Below are 18,936 nucleotides of genomic sequence, written 5' to 3'. Positions count from 1 at the left end.
AACTAGTGATTTCTAAGACATGGGTTCTAAAACTTGAACCTGTGGTCCATCTCCCCCGCCCCCCTACGGGCGAAATTGTGTGTACACATACAGCTCTGTGGGGAGGAGAGTTCATAGCTCTCCTGGGCTTTTGTAAAGAGTCCGTGGGATGCCACTGCTCCAACCAGTCCCTGCCAGACCCGGTATTGCAAGGTTTAACCTGTACCAGAGTCTTGCATGCATTACAGGAAGCACTGGGGCAAAAACATATTCGGTTATCTAAGAAAAGGCGGAAGACGCCAAGCCAGAATGCAGAGGTGGGAAGCGGATGCTCTGGGCAGAGCCAGACCAGCACTCCCAAAGCTCACACCTTAAAGAAACCAGAGCCAAACAGCATTTTAACTTCTAAACATAAAACTTTATTACACTTCTAGATATGTCCTTTTGTGTGATATATTTAGGACCAAGTAGTTAAGAAAAGTCCTAATTACACTCTCGGGCTGATTTGGTTTCCACCCCCACAACAGTGACTCTTGTTCCCCCTTCCCCTTCTCCGCTTGAGGCACTTGGTGTCACAAAGAAAGAGGCAGGTTTAAGGCTCAAGTCTAAAATCCCCCAGCACAAACTTTGAGGGGAAATCTTTCGCTCAAGGTCCTCCCCAGGTTAATGTAAAGAAAGAACATAGAAGTTTCCATGGACATCACAGGAGGCTTTCATTTCCCTCAGACCAGGTGGAGGACCCCCAGGGCATTTTCCTGCCCCCCACCCTGGCCTCTCTTCACCCTGGTTACTCCCTGGCCACACTCAGGATCCTACAAACCACCCCACCTCCTGACCTTCGTTCCTCACCTGCTGAGCAACCTGGGCAATAAGAAGCAAGAGATCTCTGATCAGAGATCTCAGAAGCACCCAGGGAGGCCCCAGGCAGCTTTGGAGAATGGGGACCAGATAGCTGCCAACGCGGCCTGTCCTCTCTACCACCAGAAGCCATGAGAAGCCTAGGGTAGATGCTGCTTTTTATTGCCCCCTGTGCTTGACTTTGCTGACTCTCCCCCTCCTCCCCCACTCCAAACAAACAGCACATACATGCCATCAAAAGAAGAGGGATTGAAGCAGGGGAGACCCATGGGCACAGATCTCGTCTATCTTTGTAAGCTGGAAGGCGCCAAGGGTTGTCAAAGGAGTACAGGACAGTGGCCTAGGAGCGCAGGAAGCTAGGGACAGAGCTCTCTGGCTTTGTTGGGGGTTGAGGGCAGAAATAGCTCTGGCTATTATGTAGAGCCCAGAAGCCTAAGGCAGAGGTGGGAGGGGACACCTCGTCACCTCAAAGTCACTTCTACCTCTCATATTCCTTTTTGGCTATAGAATAGGCTCTTCTTGTCCCTCCCTGCAACCCCAGCTGCTAAGAAGAGTTTGGTGCCAGGTAGCAGGTAGAAGAAGGCAGCCAGCCCATCTTCTGCCTCGTTCTCAGTCTGCCGAAGGCAAGAGTTAGTCCCCAGTTCCTCCAGCCTGCCCAGGACCTGCACATCCGCCGCCAGAGAGGCCACCCATCCCAAGGCAGAAAAGAAACTGGGCATGTTACTGGAGGAGAAGGAAAGGGATCTGGGATCCAGACTCGGGTCACAGGGCCCAGCCCTCTAGGGAAGGGAGAGCCTGCGGTGGGGCGGAACACGGTGCTCCTTAATTGCGATCCCCTACCAGCTGCAGCACAAAGGTGAAAATGTAGATGATGTCCGTGTAGATCTGCAGAGCGCCAGTGATGTAGTCCTCCGGGCTGATGGTGTGCTTCCGGTTCCCCAGGACCAGCTGCGTGTCATAAGCCAGGAACTGTAGGAACAGGGAAGGCACGAGTGAGGACCCAGGGCGGCTCGGTGGCCAGAGCCTCCTTCTGGTTCTCCTTTGCCTCAGCAGATCTGTCCTGGGAGGCTCTGGGCCATGCAGTGTGCTTAGAGACACATGAACAAACAGCAGGACACACGGTCTCTACCCTCTAGCGGTTCAGAGTCTAGAAAGGGAGAGAGACACCCTCATCTGTAACACGGCCTGCTGGGTGTGTTCTATAGCCGGCGGGTGAACAAGACGTGGCAAGAATGCCCAGAAAATCTGTCACCTCTTGACAGTGGGGACAGGGAAGGGTAGCTGTGGCCCCGCTCCCTGCCTCCCAAACAGCCTAAATTTAGGCTTCATCCATCTAGTTGCTCCTCCTCCAGCCCTTCAGCTCCCCTCCCTAGAGCGAACTAGGGCCTCCCCTCCCTAGGGCCTTACTCACCAACGTGAAGCAGATGGCCCCCAGAGCAGCATACACCATGTGAAGCCAGTAAATCTGGAGAGACGGGACAGGCGTGGGGTTAGAAATCCTAGCAAAGCAGGATCCAGGCAGTCCCTCAGGACCAGCTGCCCCTGGAATTCTGGCGTCTGAGTAGGGAGACCCAGGAAGCTAGCTACACCAACGGACTACTGCCTCTTAGATGCTGGAAGCAGTTAGGAGTGGTAACACATTTGGGATGCCTGGGGCACAGCTGGTGGAGCATGCGACTCTTGATCTCGGGGTTGAGTTCAAGATCCACATGGGGTATAGAGATTGGTTTTAAAAAAAAGAACAGCAACAAATCTGGACAGAGGAAACAGAGGCCATCCTCCAGTGGTCATATGAAACCAATCTCCAAAGTCAGGGTATAGAACTGTCTACTGTCCTTCTGGAAAAAAAGCAGGTGGTTGAGTTGTAGCTCTTGCCAGGGACAGAGCCAGGCAGGTCCTGGTTAACGAGCCCTGTCACTCCCCCCAGTCACAGCACTCAGTCATGTTTCCTTCAGCCCAGCCTGGGAAGGAAGCCCCCTAACCACCCTAAGGACTGTCAGAATCATGGAGCCCCCCAGGGCAGCCTGCTCACAGAAGGACAGGGCCAGCCCTGGTCCAGTAGACAGGTGGCCTCCCAGCACTGTGCTCCCCTCCTCATGGGTCCCCTCCATCCAAGCCCATCTTCTCAGTCCTAGGTGCCTCTCCCAGCTCCCTTCTAGAACCTAACCTCAGCTGTGGGGCAGATCTCATCCACTACTTCTCATGGGAGTTGTGATGCCGAGCAGGGCTTCAGGTTCTACGGCTCTCAAGGCCTTCTGTCTCCAAACAGAGATTACCTGAGCCCCAAGAATGGTGCTCGTGTTGGCACCTTTGCTAGCCAGTTGAGAGCTTCCAGAAGTCAGAGCCTGCCCAGAGGCCAGGGCAGGGCCTCCTATAACACTTTATATGGAAGCATTTATATATCAGCTGACCCCAGCTCTCCCCAGACACTCACATATTTGAAGGACAGCACAATGGCAGTGACAATCCCTGTCACCATCAGCACAATGCCCAGGACACAGAAGAGGCCTGTGCATGAAGTGAAGTCCACCTGCCAGGAAGGGAGACGAGGCAGCTGTCAGATAAGTGTCACAACCACTGCCCTGGCTCCCTGACCAGGGAGTCCCAGTGCTGCCTCCTAGCAGGCATGGGACTCACCATGCCACTCTGAGGACAGACACCAGAAAGAGTTTTGCAGGTGCAGACAGGAGGGGAAGGGGACTAGGGTCTCTAAGGGAAATCTCTGGTGTAGAGGGGTCTGGGCCCTCGCAAGCCTGCTGAAGTGCCAAGCCTGGAGGGCCAGGTTTATATAAGAAAGGGATATGGTGTGGCCAGGGAAGGCCCCCCCACCCCATACCCTCACCTTGGTCTGGAAGCAGAAGATGGTGACCGAAATGGACACCACAGCAGTGATGATCATGGCGATGATGACGGCTTTGGTTTCATACACACTGAGGGGAAGGAGTCCAGAGAGGCCAGAGACATAAGTCATGTAGGAATGACTTCCAAACAGTTGCTTCTAGAAGGATCCTGCCCAGCATCCCCCACCCCCTGCAGATGACTGCCAGCCCAGGGACACCCCCAGTCCCCCATAACAGACATTTCACAAGAGTGTGGTAGTTTGCCCCTGAACGTACCTGGAAATGGTGCCGGTCATGAAGCCCATGGCAAGAGTCTGAGGGAAAGACAGAGACAAGAGCGGAACACATAAGAAAGGCAGCCTTGGAGGTGTGGCCGTGGGGGACTGCCAGAGGGGACTGCCAGAGCAGTGGCCAGAAGAGCCTCAGGGCTTGGGTGGGTCAGGTTAGGGTGGGGAGGAAGCCACGGGCCACTTCCACAATTGTGTCCCCAGCCCTTCCCTGGGGTCAACCCTCCCTCGCCCCTTCTAGACTTACAAAGAGGGTCAGCAGGATGATGTTCCATGGGAATCGGCGTCTGGAGGGAAAAGAGACCGTGATTAAGTGACTGGGGCCAGCTTGGTATCAGAGACTCCTTTAGCAGAACGAAGTTCTTGGCTCAGGCGCTTAGAGAATTAGGCCCTGACTGGGGGAGGGGAGGCTGGCGTGGCCTTTGGTACCTGCTCAGGTGTTCTCTGCAGGCACATCATGGGCCACTGGGACAGACCTGGCTCCATCTGCAGCTCTTACGCTGCCTGCCTGAGCCTTGGGTTCTTCCTATTTGCTAAACAGTTAAACTCTTACATACCTTGCAGATGTACCGTAAAAGTAACAGCCACATAGCTGAATAGATCCCACACAGGCAGGAGACCTTGAACACACCTGAATTCCAGCTGTGCCCACCACCACTCAGCTGCTAGAGGGGGACCCCCTTCTTCCCCAGACACTTGGCCCTCCCCCCTCGCCCCCCATCATCCCTTCTCATTGTCTGTCTGGGACTCACCTGGGTCCCTGGCAGCAGGCGAGGGTCAAATAGGTGGCCAGGAATACAGCACTGGGAAGAAATGGATGAGGAAGTAGTCCATGGGCCCAGCACACCCCCTGGCCCCCTCCGGGCGCCATCTGGTAGCACTCACTGGGCCAGCAGACGGCAGACCCACAGAACCGTCTGGAAGTCTGAGGGGAAGCTACCCAGGACAAGATTACCCAGCCAAGGACACTGAGAACCTCTGAGAGGTTTGGGGTTTGGCCAGGAAGGAGACTGAAGGAGACTATGGAAGACGGACTAAGAGAACCGGGGGACCATTTGGCAGTATGCGTGTTGCCACCCACACCCCACTCCTGCTCTTGGGAGTTCTGTGGTGCTGGTACCCCTCCCTCGGTCACTCCACACACCCATACTTCCCAGCACAGCTGGCAGCTTGGTGGGCCCCTCTCAAAAAGTACTTTGATCCCTGCCTGGAGAGAAGCTGGTCAATGGTCCCCCCTCATCTCCTTGCCTCCCCTAACACACACACACACACACACACACACACACACACACACACACACACAGGGACAGGAGCAGAGACTCACTAGGACACATAGTAGACAAACAGGTTTCTCCTCACAAAATCACCGACTGGCTTCCTGTGGAACAGGGGAGGGGAGGAGTCACACACCAGCTTGGCCCCCTCCCTGCCCAGTCCATCCAACACAGGACCCACCCCCACCCACGCTCCCCACTGGGAAGACTGGGGCAGAGTCCTCAGACTCACACAAAGGTGAAGATAGCGATGATGGCCACCGTGATGAGCAGCTGGATGGAGATGATGGAGTAAACCTGGAACACGAGTCAGGGGAGGGGCAGCCTGGTCACCATCACGCCCATCTCCCCAGGAAGCAGGCAGCACCCCCCCACAACCCAGGAGCCCAAAAGACCACCTTTTACTGGTGGGGAGGGGGCTCTCTTCCTTAATTCCGAAGGCTGTACTCTTACTTCATTTCCACCGGAGAGCCCTCCCCTGCTGCAGCCCGTCCCGAAGGTCACCCGCAAGCGAGGAGTCTGGCTCAGACACTGTGCACACCCTCAGGGCTGACCATCCCCCTCCAGCTGCCCCCTGACATTGCCCCTGCTTGTCCCATGTCTCGCCTGGGTTCCCTCCCTACTCCCCCTGCCTCACTGCACTAGCAGCCACGAGGCCTCCAGCTCGTCCAGCACTTGCGTGGGACATTTGGCGGGTGTCTGCGTACTCAGAGCAGGGCGCTGAGAGACGGGAGATGGCGGGGAGGAAGGCTATACACAAGCAGGATCATTCTGCCTTCGGGTTGCTTCAAGTCTCACAGGAGAAAGAAGTTTGCAGAGGCCAGAACACTTTGGCAGAGCCCATCTAGATTTTCCCAGATTGAATGTGTCCCCTGCCACAAGGTCACGGTGGAGAGGAGTGAGAGGGAACGTGGGTCAGAGGAGCTGGGAGCCCCTCTGAGGGCAGGGCAGAGCTGGAGAGAATTCAGAAGGTGGCAACAGACCTCCATAGGAATGAGCACCCCAAGGCTCACGGTGCCTGGCCACCCACCCCATTCCCACAGCCAAGGGGCCTGGTTACAGTGGCCTCTGGGCCCATTATCTCACCTTTCGGATGAAGGTGTGCCGGACTTTCCTGTCATCCCATTCTCCAGGCCCGAAGCTTTCACTTACTGCTCTCTCTTCCCCATCGTAGCCCTGGCCTGGGCCTGGGGACAAATCACATATGACCAATGGGGGCCTGGGACATGTGGCCTCAATCCCAAAGCCTGCATGACATTATCTCAGAGCCTCCGGTATCTCCAGCCAAAAGACAGGTGCCATAACTCAGGAACTGCTCATCCAGCCAGGTCCTCTAGATGCCCTCTGAGTGACCCAGTGCTGGCCTGGGCACCATATGGAGCCATGTGTCCCTGTCACAAGGGGGCTTAGGTGTGCACCAGTCCATCAGTGCGCATCCTCTGAGAGCTCCTTGGGTGAGGGTGTCTAGCCCACACCTGGGTGCTCTGGGGCGTGAACACACATGGTCCCTGCCAGCTAGGAGTCACGACCTAGTGAGGAAGCCAGGCAGGAGCAAGGCTTGGAGTAGCAGCCAGAGGAGCTGGCAGGGTCAGGACAGGGGCATGACGGATGGAAGGAAGAAAAGGAAGGTAGAAACACAGTGCTTATGTGTGGAGGGTGGAGAACAGATTGAGGGCCGTGATCTCCATCCAGCACACATGAGCGCTCAGGGATGGCAGGGCTCTGCGTGCCGAGGACAAGGCGTGACTGTGAACATGACTGGCGCACCAACATTCCCACTGGAACACGTATGAACACGTATGGGCAGCTGAAAGCCAGCCATGCTCCAGCATTTCAGAGGCTGCAGGGCTCAGAACATTCCATCAGTGCCTCCTTGGGAACTGCTTTCAGAATCCACACATGAGCCATTCGAGAAAAGTCCCTGCCTCTAACCTGGAATTTCTGACCCGACAGAGCATTTACCTGCTATGACTTTTATCAAACATCCAAATGACTTCCGGATGTTTGCAAACCTCAGCCATTACCTTAACAAAGGAGGGCCTGTCAGCACTGAGAATATTTATTTTATTTATTTATTTTTAAGATTTTTGTTTTATTTATTCATGAGAGACAGAGAGAGAGAGAGAGAGAGAGAGAGGCAGAGACACAGGCAGAGGGAGAAGCAGGCTCCATGCAGGGAGCCCGATGTGGGACTCGATCCCTGGTCTCCAGGATCAGGCCCTGGACTGAAGGCGGCGCTAAATCGCTGAGCTACCAGGGCTGTCCAGCACTGAGAATATAAAAAAAAAAAAAAAAAAAAAAATAGGCTTCAGGTTCCAAAGGCGGTTCCTAAGAGAGGAGTCTGGGGACAGAGGTGGCAACTGTCTAGTTAGGACATGGAAGTGGCCTCCTAAGGTAGTCTCTCTCAAGTAACTGGTCACTTCACCCTGCCACTTTGCCATGAACTGTGTTAAGTTCTGGTGTGTAATATGGACTCAGTCTCCTTCCTGAGTAAGGAAGCTAGCAGGCAGCCTGGGAGGAGGGGCTAGGTGCTGAGGAGGCAGGTGGGGAGGTAGCAGGTGGCCCAATGGGGGGGGCAGGTGGGGAGGTAGCAGGTGGCCAGTGGGGGGGTCCTAGGTGCTGAGGGGGACAGGTGGGGAGGTGGTAGGTGGCCCGGTGGGGGGGTCCTAGGTGCTGAGGGGGCAGGTGGGGAGGTAGCAGGTGGCCCAGTGGGGGTCCTAGGTGCTGAGGGGCAGGTGTAAGGGTAGCTGTCAGCCGGGGAGGGGTCCTAGGTGCTGAGGGGGTAGGTAGGAAGGTAACAGGTGGCCCAGTGGGAGGTGCTAGGTGCTGAGGGGGGCAGGTAAGGAGGTAGCGGTTAGTGGTCCCAAGTGCAGAGAAGGCAGGTGGGGAGGTAACAAAGACAGGGAAACAGAAGGAGAGCTCTAAAGGAGGTGAAAAAAAGGGATGAAACAGGAAGCTGAGACGGAAGGAAAAGAAGTGGCTCATGTGGTACAAGTGCCAGCACATCCCCGTCGCCCCCTCCCGCCGCTGCGGCCCTTCGGGGACTCACCATAGTGCATGGGCATCGGGTGGATGGGGGGCACAGGCTGTGGGTAGCCAGCAGGGTGGCCGTAGCCAGGCTGTGGGTAGGCAGGGTAGGCAGGGTAGCCACCAGGCAGGACGGAGGGCTGCCCATAGCCCCCCTGGGGCGGAGAGCCAGGGTACAGGGGATTGCGGTCCTCATACGGAGGGGGCGCGCTGGGGTGGGACATGGCTGCTCAAGGCCTGAGGGGAGACCCCGCTGCTGGCACCTGAAACGGAGATAAGAGTAATCAGGGGTGCCCAGACTTGGCTCAGCAGGCCCCGTCCACGCTGCTCCGTGGAGAGGGGACCCTCGTATCTCCTCCCTTCATCATGAGGCCAGCATGTCATCCCGCGCCCACAGGCCCTCCCCATCCCCGCAGTGCTGCCTACCCCACCAGCTCAGCCCCTGCCCCCCTTCCCATGCAGCTTCGCGCCCGGGGAAAGCAGAAGGCCAGGGTTGTGTGGGAGCCCAGAGCCATCACTGGGCACAGGGGAAATGGGGGTGAGAGATGGGGGACGGGACCTGGGAACCTCCCCGGGCCCATTTAAGAAAAGCTTCCAGTGACCCAGGAAGAAGCCGGGTGGCCCCAGCCAAGCCGTGGGGTGAGTCACAAGGCCAGCTGGGACCCATGGAAGGGGTCACCCAGCCCCCAGGGCAGCTGGCAGGAGCCGCAGGCCTGAAAGGCAGAGCTGGGGAGGAGCCAAGGCTCAGTGTGGAGCGGGAGGGGGTGGAGGACAACAAGCTAGCCCCAGGCCGAGTGGCAGCGGGCTCCTGGCCAGCGGCTGAGTCAGGGGACGCCTGAGAGGCCTGGGCCAGGAGGTGCCCTCGGCTGGCCACCCGGGGCTGGGAAGCTGTACAAAAGGGCAGGCCAGGGACAGGACTTTCTGGTTCCTTCGAATAATAACTAAGGCGCATCCGATGGGTGTGGAGCAGCCTCGTTGGGGAGTGGATGGTGTGTGCAGGGCCCTGAAGCTCTTTTGGAGGGACAGACACATGTTTTGACCCCTGGGGCCTCTGGTATCTCCATGTTCCCCACCAGGGGCCATGGCTCTTGGGGAGGAGAGAGCACCAAGGAGTCGTACCACCAGGTCCAGCCTGTACCTTCTGTGCATCAGGAAGGGGAGGGCTGAGGAACGGGGAGGAGGAAACCCCAAAAACAGCTCAAAGGGACCCTCAGGTGGTGTGGCTCCAAATGCTCCATTCAGATAAGGGAATCGAGGCACAGAACAGTGCAGTGCCTCATGACCCCCCAAGGTTACAGAACTAACAGGTGAAAGCACAACCAGAATTGAGGCCTTTAGGGTCCTAGGTACACTGTGTGTTATGTTGTGCTCTTTAATTTTTATTTTTATTTTGTTTTACTTAATTAACAGAGAGAGCGAGCCAGGGAGCACAGCAGGGAGCCTGATGCAGGGCTCGATCCCAGGACCCTGGGACCATGGCCCGAGCCAAAGGCAGACACTTAACCCACTGAGCCACCCAGACACCCCTATACTGCGTTCTTGATGCCTCTCAGGCCCCACAACTGTCCTCCAGGCCTGGTGTTCCCCTGAGGCGGCAAAGATGGGGGCTTGGAAAAGCTAAGGAGGCCCCAGAAAGGCCCTATGTCCTTGGTAAAGAGGGGCCTTGACAGGGCCATGACCTCGTCCTGTAGCATCTCCCAAGGGGCAGACCTTCGGGCCCCAAAGGGAGGAAGCACCCCCAGATCCAGGCAGGCAGACACCCTCCGAACATCTGCCGGAAGGGAGAACCGGCTTCTCTTTTTAGGGTACTCCACGGAGTGTAGGGAGCAGACAGGGGGCTATCTTATCTCTTCTCTCTTAAGAGAAGTGGGAGAGTTCCGAGAGGAAGGTGGGAGGGAGCGGCAGCGGGAGGCATGGAGTACCAGGCCAGGCCTCTAACTGGGTTACTTTGAGGAAAGTAGACAGACCAGCGCGGCAAGGATGTGTCAGGTCAGAAATAAGAAAGACCTTTCTAGCAGTGAAGGTGGGACACAGCGACCCGAGGCGCCCACAGCAGGCTTGCGGTGTGGCCTACACGGTGGAGCAGAGCCCACCGAGCGGCTGAAGACCAAACGAGAGCAGGCGAAGACCAAACACTGAGTGTTGGGAGTTTCAGAAACAGATATACTAACTGCTCTAGGAATGTTCTGGTCTCACGTAAGGGTAGAGAAATAAGCATAAATAGTTGTAATATGGAAATTTCTGTAGATGTTTTAAAAGGAAGAAATGCAAGCTGGCTCTCCTCCCCTGAGGCAATTGGCTCCTTCTCCCTCCACCCCATCTCCCGCCCCTCTCCAGGAGCACCCCCCGCCTCCCCCCACACACACGGGGTCTAACTCCACCAAGAGAATGAATGGCCTGTTTGTTGGAAGAGGTACAAACAGGTCACTTAGGGAGCAAGGCTGCCAGTCATTTTATGGCCATCTCAGCCCGGGGCCCTGTGACACTCACCCACCTGGCTGGCGGCACACAGGTGAACTGACTACACATGACCCAGGAGACGGGCAGGGAAGGCCCTGTGGTTGGAAGCCCCAGCTGGGCCACCACACGGTGATGTCACCAGGCCCTGGCCCTGTCTCCTGCTCAGGGTGTACCTCTGTAAAATGAGGTGTTATGGGCCAAATGATCTGTGAGCTCATTTCCAGCTCGAGCAGACTGAATTATCTGAGCCACCCAGCTACGTGGGGCTTGCCCTTTGCCCAGCCAGCAGCTGGCTCTCCCTCCTTCCTCTAAGCCAAGCCAGGCAAACAGGTCCCTTCCCAGACCACAAGGGCTGGGGCCCCAGTGGTGAATCACTGAGAGGAGGGTCAGCCTTGGATGGGCTACCAGGACTCCAGGGGCCCCCTCCAGCTCAGAAGGCTGTTGACTCACAAGGACTCCCTCTGACTATTCTGGTTTCAGAGGAATTCACCAGTAAACCTGCTTGCTGAGGACACAGCAGGTCACAGTCCAGTTCTCCAAGGGCTTAGCCACCAGCCCTCGCTCCCCAGAGACTGGCACTGGACCACTTCACCTCACGCTGCCTCCATTTCTCCACCTGGAAAATGGGTTTAACACTATAATAGTACCCTCCACAGAAGTGTAAAATATGCACGAGGCCCTTAAAAGGGTACCTGACCCCCGATAAAAACCATAAATGGTGGCTATTTTTAGTGATTATTTTTATTAATCCTTACAGTATCCTTAGAGTAGTCCAACACAGTGGGTAAGTGTTATCCCTATTTACAAAAGAAGAAAAGAAAAGCCACTGTCCCAAGGTTACTTAGCTAGGGTGTGATGAAGTCAACCCCCGAGCTCCAAGACTCCAGAGCCCATGCTCTCATCCCACATTTGGCCCCCGTCTATCTAAGCCTCTCGCCACTTGTCACGGCTACCCATCTAAGACTCTCTAACAACAGAAGGCTTACATAGCAAGTGGACACTGGGCCATTCAGCGCCCTCTCTGTCCCTCCCAACCCAACCCCATTTCCAGACAACTGGCAACAGGTGAAAAGGGTGGTCAGAGACAGAGATTCTTAACTGCCAGAGCCGAAAGCAAACCCACTCATCGAAGGTGAGCCAACCCCTTCACTTTACCAACCAGACAGGGAAGTACACTGACCTATCTGCGGTCGTGGAGCTGGGCCTAGAGCTCTCTGAGGTAGAGTCCTGGGCACGGAAGAGGGAGATAGTGTTCAGGCGAGTGGGGGGAGTAGCTAAGTTCAGCCACACACCCCTCTGAGCAGGGCCAGCGGGGCAGGAGCCTCGTGGGGCAGGAGCCTCCAGCCCAGGGCTGCCAGCACCAGGCCTGCCCCCTGCCTGCTGCCCAACCTATACGAGGGCCCCGGCCACTTCCATGCCATCGAGGCCTCAGCTAAGGATGAAGGGCTGGCCTCTGCCTACATAGTAGGGAAAGGGGGAAGTGGTCAGTATTTACTTTCGTAGCTATGACTAAGGGTAGGAGCTGGAGAACGGGGAGTCCAAAGGGAAGGAGGGGAAAGAGGAGAGAGACAATCCAGAGGGGGGCGGGGGGGATGACTGGTGCCCAAAGCCTAGAAACCAGGAATCAGGTCGTCTGGGTTCTGCTAGGAGCTGGTGGAGGAGCTCAGTCTCCAGGGACTAAAAGGAACCAGAATCTTCCTAAAACACAGTAGGCCTTCACTTTCTCCTGAACGCACACTACAACAGGAAGCAAGGCTGTTCCACTTGCGAGCAGCCTGAATCATTAGAACATTCCTCCTCACCACGCCTGTCATCAAGACATCTAACTCTCCCTCCTCCTTGCCATGTTACAGATCTAAGTTTGCGCCGCCCCCAACCTCATGACCCCAATCCTCCCCATCAGGAGGGTGCCAGAAGCTCTCCTTTCTCCTCCAGACCCAGCATTCGGGCAGCAGAGTGGGTGGGCTCAGACGCAGGTTTTCAGATTCAGCCCTGGGGAAGCGTCTCCCTCCGCTGGAGCCATCTCAGAGCGGCCACCTTACCCCTGCCAGCTGAGGTCACGCTCCCCTGGGGGCACCTGAAGGGTTAAGGCTCTGGAATCCACAGAGAAGGGTAGTGCAGCAAGAGGGTGAGGGTGTGTGTGTGTGTGTGTGTGTGTGTGTGTGTGTGTGTGTGTTGGAGGGAGGGGCGGAAAGGAACAGCTGACTGGTCCAGGCAGCCTGCCCTCCTCTCTGCCAGGAACGGATGCCCAGAGCCAGAATGGAAAGAATAGCTCAGAGCATGCATCTCAGGAAACCCCACCCAGTAGGCCCAGGAGCACAGCCCCTGGGCTCTCAGGACAGTCTCCTTCCCTCCCTTTTCCTTTACCTACCCCCCTACTCCCCCACCCCCAAGAACTCCCCTCCCGTCCCCACCCCAGCTCTGAGCCACCAGGGCAGAGGAGTAAAAAGATACACCCAGGAGTGTCTGGGCAAGTCACCAGGCCTGCTGCACACTGGCACACGGATGAAGAGGCCCAGAATCAACTTATCCTTCTGTCTGCCGGGCTTCTGGGAATAACAGGATGACTCGGAGGGGATCTAAATCTAAAACCTGAAACGTAAGAGCTGGCGTGGCCTTTAGGAATCATCTGGTTGTCTGACAGACAAGAAACCCCAACGCCAGTAAAGTTCCCGCCCAGCCCATGAAAGGCCCTCTCAGTCATGGGGTTTAGAACTTCCATTCCCAGCCCTGCCCACTGTCTGAGAACCCAGTAACAGACGCAAGCACACGCACAGCTGAGGCGGAGCCAGGATAGGTCACCCTGCCCCCCCACCCCCGTCCTGTGTGCCCTCCTGCTCAGAAATAGATAAGAAGACTGCCAACCCACGACTTCCCTCCTGGCCTCCGGTCTCAAGCCAGGGTGGCCTCTCTCCCATCCGAGGTGGAGAAGGGTTGGGGCAACACCCTGGAGAGCAGGGGAGGACCCAGGCCCCACAGCTCCATCACCCTTCAGTGGGAGGGAATGGAGTGTGTCACCAGTGCAGGCAAGCTCAGTGACCCCAGCCACGTTGCTGGTCCCAATGGCCTGGAAATGCAGATAAGGAAGGAGGCTTCAGAAACACAGTCCCTAGCCCCCCTCCTCCTCTGCCTTTCATCTCCTGCATTTCCATCAGACTTTCAGGTCAGGAGGGAGGAGAGGCAGACGTAATGAGCCATCCACAGTGGAGAAGGGAGACTGACCTTTCCCTGCGGTGGGCAGGATGGGCAGGGAAGGGAGAGAACCTTCAGCAGTGAGTACTGGGTACCTGTTACTGGCTACTAAGGCAGGTCTGAGCCTGACAGCAGCCCTCTGATGAGGTGCATATCCTTCTCCCCACTCTCCAGAGGAGAAAACTGAAATTCAGAGAAAAACAGATCTAAGGACCCACAGCGGGCAAACAGCAGAGATGTGTTTGAACCCAGATTTGATGTCTGATTTTCGAGTTCATGCCCCGTCCTTTTATACCTGCTGAGTGTAAGCCCCTGAGGCACCCCCACCAGTCCCCCTGCATGAACAGGCCAGCACCTGGGGTGGGCTGAGGCCATAAAGACCATCTCCTTGTAGACAGTCAGTCCACGCCAGAGCCCTGGGCTAGAAGGTTGGGAGTGGGGTTCTTGTCCTGGTCCTAACTCCACCGAGAGTCAGGGTGGGCCACTCCACATCCCCGGACTCACTTTTCCCCTCCATAACACAGGTACACTGAACCAAAAGGTCAAGTTCATTCCAACTCCAACAGCCTCTGATTCTGAAGGAGCAACCTAACAGAGCACAGCAGGTTTCGGGGCAGAACGACCTGCTTCCTAAAGAATCTACACTTGGGGTCACTACCGATGTAGAACATCTATAGAGGCAGAGGCACGTGGCATGTTCAGGGGATGGGAGTGACCCTAACACCCTCTCCTCCCAAACTGCCCTCATACTGCCCTCTGGAACCTACGGCCAAGCTTACCCCAGAGCCTGCAGAGAAACAGTGGAACCCTGTAGACAATAAAGAGGACCAGGCAGGAGGGAGGTCAAGAGACATGGGCTCCAGGTGGACTCCAGTTCTAACCCTGCCAACCAGGCAAATGACCTCCGTTGGCCAACTTTTCCCCCACCTCAGCCCCCATGGGGAAGAGAGGGAGGGACCCACTACCCAGAACCATGGAGCCAGGCATTTCCAGGACTGCTCTAAAGAACACACCCCCAGGAGATGTTAATGGATGAGCTCTGAAACAGATAAGTCTGAAAAACAATCCATACCCCTTTTGGAAATTCCCAGGGCACAAAGGCATACTCTGCCTCTGAGCCATCCTGCAGTGAGCACGACTGTTCAACTCTGCTGTAACCCACTTTCCCTCCAAACTTCCTTATGCCTGAAACATTTTTATCAGGGCACATCTAATTACTATCCTGTGGGATCCTGACCAGTCCACCTTTGTTTTACAGATCAGATCCAGCCCTGAGAATGATTCACATCCTAACTCTTAAAGTCCCTGTGCTTAGAGCCAGCCCTCAGAGCAGTCACATGAAGGACGGGCAGGCCCCCTCACTCTGAGTCAGCTCAGTGCCACGGTCCCACGAGGGACCTTCCTGTCCTCTCCATCCACTGCCCACGCCCCCACTCCCACCCCCAAGACAGCCGCTATTATAATCTCCACGGTGGGATTTACTGCCAAGCGCTGGGGCACATCTTCATAGCACAACCAGGAGACTGGCACCCCCGAACCTCACCTTTATGTAATGAGAAAAAATACAGATCATTAAATACAAGGACTCATTTTTATCTTCCTCCCTGACCAGTACACTGAGTACTCTCAGTACCTGGCGCTGCGGCCTATGGAGTTCTGAGCAGCTTCTTCAAAACAAGACCCAGGTTTTAGTCTAGAATCCCGACCCTTAGGGTTGGAGGATTCCGGGTCAAGGCCATCCCCTCCACGGCATTCCCAACAGAATACTCCAGAAAGCCCACATCAGCGGTAACCGGATTGTTAGCAGAGGCCTTCTTCCCAGAGAGCTGTGTGCGCCTTCACTCTCCGGCCTCCCCCGTCGGCCCTCCAAAGGCAGGAGTGTGTGTTCCTTCTCTGGGGCTCTGCTCTTTCTGAAGGAGCCAGGGTGAGAAGCTCGGGGGGTGGAAGCGCTCTGAGGTAGGCAGCTTCCAGCTGAAGGAGGCCGAGCTGAGGTGGCTATTACCCCAACTCGTGATATGAAGCGCTCCCCACACTTATGGTGTAACCCATCATTACGTCTCGGACAGGCCCATTTTTACAAGTGAGGCCCTGAGGTCATAGCACCAGAAGACAGCGGAGGTCAGGGCTCTCGACACTGTGTGGTCCCATCACTTCCTTCCAAGTTACAAACCAGGTCTCTGGTTAGGTCCCAAGCCTAGAGAGACAGGGACAGCAGGCGGGTGAAGAGGAAGTATGGCTCTGCCCCAGCCAAAGCAGCCCCCAGGCAGCACCTGGCTCCCCCTGCCACCACTGGCCAGGCCAACGGCGCCAGCTTTGAAACCAAAGCTCTCACCAGTGAGATGAATATTTCAGAGCCCCAAGGAACTGGACACCCGAGGGACCTGCCATGACATCTGGCTCTGACCCTTTAGTTCCCAGGCCCACCTCCATTTATCCCACGTCCTAAGTGCCTCGGGCAGGAGGCCACCCCCTGGATACCACCCGAGGCAGTGGGGCGAGGGCACGCACACCCCGGAGGACAAGAGCTGAGCAGGGCCCAGGTCGGCCTCGAGCCTCCCAGCAGCCGCGCCCTCCGCCGGCTCCCGGCTCCCGGCTCCGTCCCCGCTCCCCTTGTTTTCCCTTTCCCGAGTTCCTGTTGGGTTTTCACGGCGACCCGGAGGCCGCGGTGCTTCCTGGTCGTCCTCTGCCCGCGGGGCGCCGGGGCTGGAGGCAGGTGGGCTGAAGCGAGGCGCGGCGACCGGGAGACCACCCCAGGCCCGCACGGTGCGCGGCCGCCCGCGTCCACCCCTGCCCTGCGCCGGTCCCAGCCCCAGGCGCCCCTCCCCCCGCGGCCTCGCCCCGCGCCGGGACGGGGTGCGCCGCCCCCAGACCCTGCGCTCGCGGGGCCCGGCCCGAAGCGGGCGCCACCGGACGACGGAAACTTGCCGGGCGCGGGCCGAGCCCTCCGCCGAAGTTCGGGGCGCCGCCCCAGCCCGGGTCCGTCCCCGCCGGCCCGCGGCCCCCGCCCGCCGGCCCCGCACCCCGCTCGCCTGGCCGCTCCGACGTGCGCTCCCTCCCGGCGCGGCTCCCGGCGCGGCTCCCGGCTCCCGGCTCCCGGCTCCCGGCTCCCGGCTCCCGCCTGCCCGGCGCAGCGAGTCCCGCACGGAGCGCGCGGCCGGGCCTGGGCTGCGCTGGGCTCCGCTGGGCTGCGCTGGGCTGACCCGGGCCCCGCGCCCCGCCCCGCCCCGCCCCGCCGCGCCGGCCTCGTGGGGCGGGGCCTCGGGGCGCCGCCAGGGGGCGCTGGCGGGGGAGGGGTCCCGCCCGGGGTCCCGGCTCCGCGCCCCCGGAGGCCGCGCCTCCCCCCCCCGTCCCGTGCCCTCTGGCTTAAAAGCAACACGTGAGGACTGATGGAAACTTAGGAAACCCCGAAACGCGGGAGCGGAGCCTCCTCCCCACGCCTCCCGACGCCCTGCGGCCGCGCTTGCGCCTCGCCCGCCCGCGTCTTTCCTCGCCTGGAGCCGGCGCGTGGCGCGCTGCGTCCGTGGCTCCTGTTCCACCCGCGCCGCGCCACGGGCGCTTTCCTTGTCACTAGGTCATTCCTCAAAAGCGTCGTTTTAGTGCCGCAGAGCGTCCTCTCTCGCCAGCCCTGCTGACTTAGTGAGTCCGCTTCCTGCTGGAACACATGAAGTCGCCTCCCATCCTCCCATCCGAGGTGAGCATCCGCGACGATCCTCTTCTCTGACACCCGACGCACTTCCCACGCGGAGACGGGCCTGAGAATCCCTCTGCCTCTGGGAGTCACGACATCGCCTGCTCCAAGTGACTTCAACCAGGAAAGCGGGCGTTTCAGGGTCAGGAATCCCGACTAGCATTCAGGGGCCTGTCGTCGCAGCCCCCCACGCCACTCCCACCCCGCCACCTGATGCAAGGATTTCCTCCCAGCGACATTTTACGGGCCAGGAAACGGGTTATGCCAACTTTTGAGACATTGCCTGAGTTGGTGTGATTGCAAAGTCCGTGTTTTTTTCCATTACGCCAAAGCGGCCAGTCGACCAACAGCTCTGTATCAGGTGCTTATCTAGTGCTAATAGCTACCAATCAACACCACCCCCGATGTCTTTCCCAGCCCGTAGGGTGCTAACCTCTTCAATGGCAGAGATGGGGCCAGGACACTTGAGGAAGCACAGCTAGCAATGAGTGCCGGGAGACCACCAAGACAGCAGAACCCCTCGGGATTCCAGGCCCATCACTGAGCCCTTCTCTGGACGTGATTCCCTCGGGTGGCCAGCCAGGCATTGCCATAGAGCAACACTTAGGAAGGGAGGGCCCATGGGCTTACCTGGAAGCTCGTAAGTGAAAGCCGTGCGCCTCCTAGCAAGCACAGCAAGCAAAATCACCTCTTAGATTGTATATTGCAAACCAGTTAAAATACAGATGTTTTTAAAATTGCATCCCCCCCCACACACACACACACAACACACAGTTTGTATGTTTATCTGTATAGATATGATTTAAGTAGGAGTTACTTAGGGGGACTGGTGGACATTTTGGCAGGCTAACCACCCCCCAGCCACCCCGACTCTCCATATGAATCTAGTTCTTAGGAGCCACAGACCTCATTTTAGGAAGTCCCCTCCCAAAGTGTGAGCTTACCCGCCAGAGCTCACAAGAGCAAGTTCCCTGACAGCAGAATAGAGCCCTTGGTGGGATGTAAAGCCCCGCAGAATCTGGCCAGATCTCTGGACACCCCCTTCATGTCCTCTGCACTTAGCTTCCTTCTCCAGAAAGCACCCTCCACTTTCTGGAACTGCCAGAACAGTCTCCAAGGAGATTTGCTTTCCGGCCAGCAATCACATCCGCCTCGTGGGAAAGTGGAATGTGGAGACACGCACTGACAAGCTCCACACAAGCTCTGCTGCGTGCTTTCTTCTGAGCCCATTTTCTGATCATGGAATCACGATCTTAATCCTAAAGAATCCGAAACGAAGCACCTAGCCCGGAGCACACCATGGGCATTCAGTAAATGATGTCTCCTTCTCT

General features: G+C 57.4%; 2 protein-coding genes across 9 annotated transcripts in view; one reads left to right on the top strand and one right to left on the bottom strand.

Annotated features, from left to right (window-relative positions):
- The window catches only part of PNKD (PNKD metallo-beta-lactamase domain containing), a 59,603-nt gene that overhangs the window by 2,898 nt on the left and 37,769 nt on the right, over positions 1-18,936 (top strand). The window lies entirely within an intron of this gene.
- TMBIM1 (transmembrane BAX inhibitor motif containing 1) lies at positions 376-18,705 on the bottom strand. Of its 7 annotated transcripts, XM_072742956.1 has the most exons (14): positions 18,550-18,699; positions 18,236-18,267; positions 17,409-17,719; positions 8,288-8,528; positions 6,325-6,425; positions 5,471-5,535; positions 5,289-5,342; positions 4,717-4,767; positions 4,212-4,251; positions 3,954-3,991; positions 3,680-3,767; positions 3,272-3,367; positions 2,249-2,302; positions 376-1,806 (listed from the first exon to the last, which is right to left on the bottom strand). In XM_072742956.1, exons 4-14 carry the CDS (start codon positions 8,487-8,489, stop codon positions 1,660-1,662), a joined length of 936 nt encoding a protein of 311 aa, XP_072599057.1. In that variant the 5' UTR covers positions 8,490-8,528; positions 17,409-17,719; positions 18,236-18,267; positions 18,550-18,699; the 3' UTR covers positions 376-1,659. The 7 variants fall into 7 exon arrangements, with proteins under 7 accessions (XP_072599057.1, XP_072599059.1, XP_025857960.1 ...); XM_072742958.1 differs by lacking the exon at positions 17,409-17,719 and having other exon boundaries at positions 18,550-18,689; XM_026002175.2 differs by lacking the exons at positions 17,409-17,719; positions 18,236-18,267 and having other exon boundaries at positions 18,550-18,705.

Source organism: Vulpes vulpes, chromosome 16, assembly GCF_048418805.1.
Source record: "Vulpes vulpes isolate BD-2025 chromosome 16, VulVul3, whole genome shotgun sequence".
Classification (NCBI taxonomy): domain Eukaryota; kingdom Metazoa; phylum Chordata; class Mammalia; order Carnivora; family Canidae; genus Vulpes; species Vulpes vulpes.
The sequence above is the reverse complement of the archived record's forward strand: the minus strand, read 5'-3'. Positions and strand labels throughout refer to the sequence as shown.